General features: G+C 51.3%; 1 protein-coding gene across 1 annotated transcript; it reads left to right on the forward strand.

The window, feature by feature from the left end:
* Window positions 1-414: 414 nt before the first annotated feature.
* Window positions 415-2447, forward strand: AVP (arginine vasopressin). Its single transcript, XM_055544366.1, has 3 exons — window positions 415-534; window positions 1774-1975; window positions 2216-2447. Exons 1-3 carry the CDS (start codon window positions 415-417, stop codon window positions 2392-2394), a joined length of 501 nt encoding a protein of 166 aa, XP_055400341.1. The 3' UTR covers window positions 2395-2447.
* The last annotated feature ends 4812 nt before the right edge of the window (window positions 2448-7259 follow it).

Below are 7259 nucleotides of genomic sequence, written 5' to 3' on the forward strand. Positions count from 1 at the left end.
GTTGACCCTCAGCCTCTTCTGGACACCAGAAAGCTTGGAGACAGTCTCCAGGTGACCCCCCTCCCATTCCCTGTCTGTCTACCTCCCCGAGTCCAGAGAGCCGCAATCACAGCCGCGGCAGCTCCTGTCACACCGCAGCCACACCGCTGCCTATGACAGCCTGGAGGCCAGCATCCCTCCGCCAGCATCCCTCCCCCACCGTCCCCTGCACAGGTCCACGTGCGTCCCCAGATGCCTGAATCACTGCTGACGCCTGGGGACCTGGAGGCCACGGGCTCCTGGGGAGCCACTGGGGAGGGGGTGGTGGCCACGTCACTTCAGAGGGAACACCTGCAGACATAAATAGGCAGCCAGCGAAGACATCGCAGCACAGTCCACAGAGCAGCACTGCGCACTGTGCCCACCCGTGCCAGGATGCCCGACGCCACACTGCCCGCCTGCTTCCTCAGCCTGCTGGCCTTCACCTCCGCTTGCTACTTCCAGAACTGCCCAAGGGGCGGCAAGAGGGCCATGTCCGACCTGGAGCTGAGACAGGTATGACCATGGCCGCTCTCAGAGCTGCAGGGAAGAGGCAGAGGCCCAGGGACGGCACCACCGTGCAGGGGCTAGCAAGGGAAGTCGTGGGAGAGGCAGGCTTTAGGGGAAGTGAGCAGCAGAAGAAGGGAGGCTTGGCATGGCCAAAGGGGACCAGGCTGTCAGGCAGGCTAGGACAGGTTGCAGGACTTCCAGAACACTGTCCCCACCAGAGAAGGGATGCTGGCAAGAGGTTTCCCTAGTTCCTGGGCTTGGAGCTGCAGCAGGGAGAATGGGCAGCAAGGCCTTCTCTGTGCCCATGGGGCCTCTCCTCCAGGACCAGCTGGAGCTTCAGAGGCTCTGTCCTCCCAGCACTCTAAGCCTTCCCCGATCAGCGTCCAGCTTCTCCTAGCCATGGGCCCCAGCATTCACCCCAGCCCCGAAGCTGGCCATTGCCCTGAGCTTGCCTGAGTGACAGGTGCCACTCAAGCATCCTGTAAGGAAGTTCTTCTGGGTACCTAGCCCAATTCTTTCATGCTGCATGTCCAATGAGTCCCTCTTAATCCATCTTCAGCAGCACTAAAGGAAACCCAATCACCGTGCTCAATTCTGCCATGGGCAAAAGTGGCCAGTTTTGAGCTGCTGAACAAACTAGGGTGGGAAGATGGGCAGCCCCCACTGACCACCCCTCCTCTGCTCGGCAGCTTTGGAAGCTGGAGTCACCTAGGTGCCTCATACCCTCCTCTAGGGCTCAGATCCTTGCCACTCAGAGTCAGTCCTTAGATGGACTAGCAGAAGTCAAGGTCCCAGTGAGACCCACTGGCTTGAGGGGCAGGGCAAGGGCAGAGAGGGGACAGGACAGGACAAGGAGGGGTGGGGGAGGGAGGGCAGAAGGAAGGTCTGCTTCAAGGGGAGGGTAGTGGGCAGCTGAGAGAAGGGTGAACACCAGGAGGCCCCAGAGCTGAGCGGGAAAGTCTCCCCCAAATAGCGCATGAGGGTTCCCTTTGACAAAGCGGGAGGACACTGAGGGGTGTGATTGACAGCTGGTCCTCAAACATCTGAAAACCGAGGGAGCAGAGAAGCTTTTTTTTTGACTGCTCTCCTTCGACCAATTTTGGGCCCAAAGAGAGCCAGGGAGACCCGCCACCTCCCGCGCTCCTCCGGCCGCCCTCGCCCGCCCGGCTCAGCCCCCCACCCCACAGGGTCTCCCTCCCCGGCCGGTCCCCTCCCGCCCCCGGCTCATCCCAGCCCTCCCGCCAGTGTCTCCCCTGCGGCCCCGGGGGCAAAGGCCGCTGCTTCGGGCCCAGCATCTGCTGCGGGGACGAGCTGGGCTGCTTCGTGGGCACGGCCGAGGCGCTGCGTTGCCAAGAGGAGAACTACCTGCCGTCGCCCTGCCAGTCCGGCCAGAAGCCCTGCGGGAGCGGGGGCCGCTGCGCCGCCGCAGGCATCTGCTGCAACGACGGTGCGCGGCCCGGGCGGTGGGGCGGAGGCCGGGAGGCGGGCGAGGAGAGGGCGGGGAGGGGGGGCGGGGAGGGAACGAGGAGGGGGCGGGGGCGGGGCCGGAGCCCGGCGGCTCTGGGCCAGGGCCGGGGGCGGGGCGGGGGCCAGGTTGATCTGGATCCGGGTCTGGAGAGGGTGGGGAGCGGGGCCCGGTCCCCGGGACGCGGTCGCCAGCTGCGCGCTCAACCCGTGCTCCCCGCAGAGAGCTGCGTGACCGAGCCCGAGTGCCGGGAAGGTATCGGCTTCCCCCGCCGCGTCCGCGCCAGCGACCGGAGCAACGCGACCCTGCTGGACGGGCCGAGCGGGGCCTTGTTGCTGCGGCTGGTGCAGCTAGCGGGGGCGGCGGAGCCCGCGGAGCCCGCCCAGCCCGGCGTCTACTGAGGCGCGCCCCCCACCCCCACCCCCGCCCTCGCAGCACGAAAAATAAACGGTTTTAAAGGCACTGCTAGTGTGCGTCTCTGCCTCTGGGGATGGAGAGGGGAGAGGAAGGGAGGGCGGGGGATCAGTTCCTGGACCCGAAGTCGCGCGCACATCCACCCCCAGAAAAGGGACAGATGCTGGGGGAAGCGATCTTGGGCCAGCATGAGTCTAGATAGAACAACGGACTGGGAGACCTGGGGAGCGCGGAGAGGGAGGCCGCCGCCTGGGAGTGGCCGTGGAAGGGGCTGGGCTGGGGCTCTGGCAATAGGATGGAAATAAAAACAGAGAGAGGGGAAAGACATTGGTGGGCAAGATAGCAAGAGAGAGCGGGATAGCAGAACGGTGGAGAGAGACGTTGAGAGTCAGAGAGAGAAGAATGAGAGAGGGGCAAGGGGATGAGCCAAGGGTGACCAGGAGTTCCTGACTCTTTTTACATCCCAGGAGACTGAGGCAAAAACAGCTCCAGGAATTCCCAGACTTTCTCATCCAGATCCAGCAGAGAGGAGGGCCAGGTACTGTCTGTCCAGGAGGCGTATTCAGTACCCCCATTCAGGCCACTCAGCCAGGGTGAGAGACGGAGCCTACGGAAACCCTGGGTACATTCCCCGCCCCCATACAGCCACACCAACCCCCTGCCTCCTCCAACACACACACACACACACACACACACACACACGCAGTCAAGAAAAAAAATCATTAGGGACGTGCCCCATGATCCTTGACCACAGTCATAGATACGGATCTGAGATTCACATTCAGAAGCACAGACACACGCAGAGAAACAGACAGAGCCGACTGGACCACACACAGGCACGTGTACACACACACACACACACACACACACACACACACGCTCACATTAGGACCTTCCAGCCTGGACTATGCAGCTTCTGGGCAGATGTCTGCTAGCATTTGACAGATGCTCTTCTATGTCCCTCAATCCTTTGTCCCCTCTATCCCATTCACCCCTTTATCCCCTTTCCCCTCACTCCTCTCTTTCCCCTGCCCCCACCCCAGCTCTTTGGCCCTCTCCTGCCTCTTGCTTCTCTCCTTTCCCCACTATATCCCTTCCAAGCCTCTTCTCACCCCTCTTCCCTTTGTTACCTCCCATTCTTCTCTCTTTCTCCGCTCTCTCTTCTTTGCATCCTCATCTTGGAATTTCTTGCTCCATGGCTTGGGACCTCAAGGGGCTGCATCTGCTCTGGAATCTTCTGAGACTTGGAGGCCACCGAGAGAGCACAGGCAAAGAGAATTCTCTCTGAGCCCTGACCCCGAGCCCCTGCCTCAGGGCAGAGCCTAGTGACACAGTCCTGTCAGCCCCAGGGTCTCTTCTGCTCTTAGAGCTCTGCTCTGCCATCGCCCTGACCCACCTCAGGGTCCAGCATGATTAAGTCTGGCTGGGGCAGGGCACACTCCGGCTTCTCTCCCTGCCATGGCCTCAGCCCTCTGCCCTAGTGTGGTGCGCTCAGGGCCAGTACTTAGGTCTTTCCAGACCTGGGCCAGACCTAATAGGAATTTAGTAATTTTTCCAGACAGAGGGAGATGGGAAGAGGCAAGCTGGTGTTTTAAAAATGGATCATATGCTCAACATTGCTAATTATTAGAAAAACACAAATCAAAACTACAGTGAGGTATCACCTCATGCCAATCAGAATGGACATCACCAAAAAGTCTACAGATAATAAATGCTGGAGAGAGTGTGGAGAAAAAGGAACCTTCCTACACTGTTGGTGGAAATGTAAATTGATGTAGCCACTATGGAGAACAGTATGGAAATTCCCTAAAAAAACTAAAAATAGAGTTGCCATGTGATCCAGCAATCCCACTTCTGGGCATGGATCCAGAAAAGACAAAACCTCTAATTTGAAACGATACATGCACCCCAATGTTCATAGCAGTGCTATTCACAGTAGCCAAGATGTGGAAGCAACCTAAGTGTCCATCAACAGATGCATGGATAAAGAAGATGTGATACACACACACACATACACACGGACTGTTACTCAGCCATAAGAAAGAATGAAATAATTTGCAGCAACATGAATGGAATTAAAGATTATCCTTCTAGATGAAGTAAATCAGACAAATATCATATGATATTGAATATGTAGAATCTAAAAAACTGATACAAATGAGTTTATTTACAAAAGAGAAACAGACTCACAGACATAGAAAACAAACTTATGGTTACCAAAGGGGAAGGGGGGGATAGACTAGGAGTTTTGGATTAAAATATACACACTACTATATACAAAACAGATAAACAACAAGGACCTACTGCTGCATAGGGAACTATATTCAATATCTTGTAATAAACCACAGTGAAAAAGAATCTGAAAAATATATATATATTCATATATATGTAAAATTGAACTACTTTGCTGCATACCAGAAATTAACACAACATTGTAAATCAACTATACTTCAATTAAAAAATGGATCGTAGACCTAAATGAATCTAAAATTGTAAAACTTCTTGAAGAAAATATAGGAGAAATTCTTTACGACCTCAAGTTATGTAAAACACTCTTGACACTCTGACTCCACAAGATCCATAGAAGAAGAAATGTGATACGTTTGGAATTCACCAAAATTAAAAACTTCTGCTCTTTATTTTTTGTTCCTGATGCATCACATCATGATTTTTTTTTAAAATTATTTATTTGTTTTTGGCTGTGCTGGGTCTCCACTCCTTTGCTTGGGCTTTCTCTGATTGCGACAAGCGCGGGCTTTCTTCTCTGTGGTGCACCGGCTGCTCATTGTGGTGGCTTCTCTTGTTGTGGAGCACAGGCTCTGGAACTCAGGCTCAGGAGTTGTGGCGCCACATGTGGAATCTCCCCAGACCAGGGGTTGAACCCATGTCCCCTGCACTGGCAGGTGAATTCTTATCCACTGTGCCACCAGGAAAGTCCTTGCATCATCTTTAAGAAAATATATGATGTTTTTACAGCAGAATTACAATTTGAGTACAACTAGAAAAATTTTGCCCACTAAATATATATTTTTTAATTTCAAAAAATAGATATCTGCTTTAAGAATATTGATGACTGTATTATTGAATATGTCACTAAAAAATTTGTGTCAGAAATATGCATACCTTATCCATGACCATGTAGCCATATTCCTTTGTAGAAATTCTAAAGTTTTGTCTTTCATACACATAGTAACTGCATCCTTGGAAGACAAGACACGATGAGCATGTGTTAGCTTCAGTCGCAGGAGTTACGTCAGATCTGGACAATCTACCTCTTAGAATGTCCAGATCTGACTTGAGCTTGCCACACCCCCAGAGGAAGTGCTCCTGGACAAGGAAAAAGTGCACTGACACCCCAGCCCCATTTCCGTTCCAATGTCACAATCCTCCAGCCAGACTGGGGGAAGACAGCTAACCATGAAAACATGTCTAAGGGGGTATGAGAGGCAAAGGGACCCTGCCACAGGACTGGGGAGCACGGAGAAGTGCAGCTGCAAGGATGAAACTTTACCCTGATCAAGTACACAGGACCGGAACAGGACAGTATTTTAAACTTTATATGAAAAGCCTGGCGTGCTGCAGTCCATGGGGCTGCAAAGAGTCAGACACGACTGAGCGACTGAACTGAACTTATATGAAAATAGAACATTCTGAAGTTCTTTTCATACTTTGTTAAAGTGAGAACTGCCCTAAAGTTATCGTAAGTCTACTTTCAACTCATGAAATGCTATTACATGGGAAAAGATTCTGTGTATGTGGAAATGAAGTTAGTTAAGATGACTGGATTATCCATGTGGTTGGTCCCTCCCTGTCATCTCAGTGTTTCTATGACAGAGAAAGTGGCAGAGGGAGATTGGACTATAGACAGCAGGTGACAACTTCTCTTTAAAGGACATGGTTAAGAGAATGAAAAGGCAAGCCACAGACTGGAAGAAATGATTTACAAGTAACATAGCTTATAAAAGACTTATACCCAGAATATATAAAGACCTCTTTCTCAAAACTCAATAATAAGAAAATGAATAAGAAAATGATTCAATTTTTAAAATGGGTGAAAGATTTAAAGAGATACTTCACCACATAAGATATACAGATGACAAATAAACACATGTAAAATCATTAGTGAAATGCAAATTAGAGCCCTAGTGATATATCCATTTCAATGGTTAAAAAAAGAGGGGGCTGCCAATATCAGGTGTTGACAAGGATATGGAACAATGGTACCCTCACGTATTGTTTATTGATGTGGATGCAAAATCGTTCACCTACTCCTGAAAACTGTTCTATGGTTTCTCATAAAGTTATTATTACCACTGACCCAGCTGTCCCATTAACAGGCAGTGGTCCAAGTGAAATAAATATCTATATTCACACAAAAGCTGTATGTGAATATTTATAGTGCCTCTCCTATAATCATCCAAACTTTATAAGTTTTAAACAGATTAGAATTTTAACTATGGTCCATTTGGAGTTAATTTTTATATAGGGTGCAAGTCATGAATTTAAGTTCATTTTTTGCATCTGGATATTCACTTGTTCCAGCTCTATTTGTTTAATTTTTTTTTTGGCCACATGGTTTGCAGGATCTTCGTTCCTCCACCAGGAATTGAACTCTGGCAGTGAAAGTGTGGAGTCTTTATCACTGGTGTGTATGTCCTAAGTCATTCAGTTGTGTCTGACTCTTTGTGACCCCATGGACTGTAGCCTGCCAGGCTCCTCTGTCCATGAGATTCTCCAGGCAAGAATACTGGAGTGGGTTGCCATTTCCTCCTCCAGGGGATCTTCCTGACCCAGGGATCAAACCGGCATCTCGTATGTCTCCTGCACTGGCAGACAGGCTCTTCACCACTAG

Source organism: Bubalus kerabau, chromosome 13, assembly GCF_029407905.1.
Source record: "Bubalus kerabau isolate K-KA32 ecotype Philippines breed swamp buffalo chromosome 13, PCC_UOA_SB_1v2, whole genome shotgun sequence".
NCBI lineage: Eukaryota > Metazoa > Chordata > Mammalia > Artiodactyla > Bovidae > Bubalus > Bubalus kerabau.

What these genes read in the sequence shown, in the direction of transcription:
- AVP (XM_055544366.1), top strand. Translation starts at nt 415, where the DNA reads ATGCCCGACGCCACACTGCCCGCCTGCTTCCTCAGCCTGCTGGCCTTC. An exon ending in CCGACCTGGAGCTGAGACAG is followed by an intron (nt 535 to 1,773) that starts GTATGACCATGG and finishes CCCTCCCGCCAG; the next exon opens with TGTCTCCCCTGCGGCCCCGG. An exon ending in AGGCATCTGCTGCAACGACG is followed by an intron (nt 1,976 to 2,215) that starts GTGCGCGGCCCG and finishes TGCTCCCCGCAG; the next exon opens with AGAGCTGCGTGACCGAGCCC.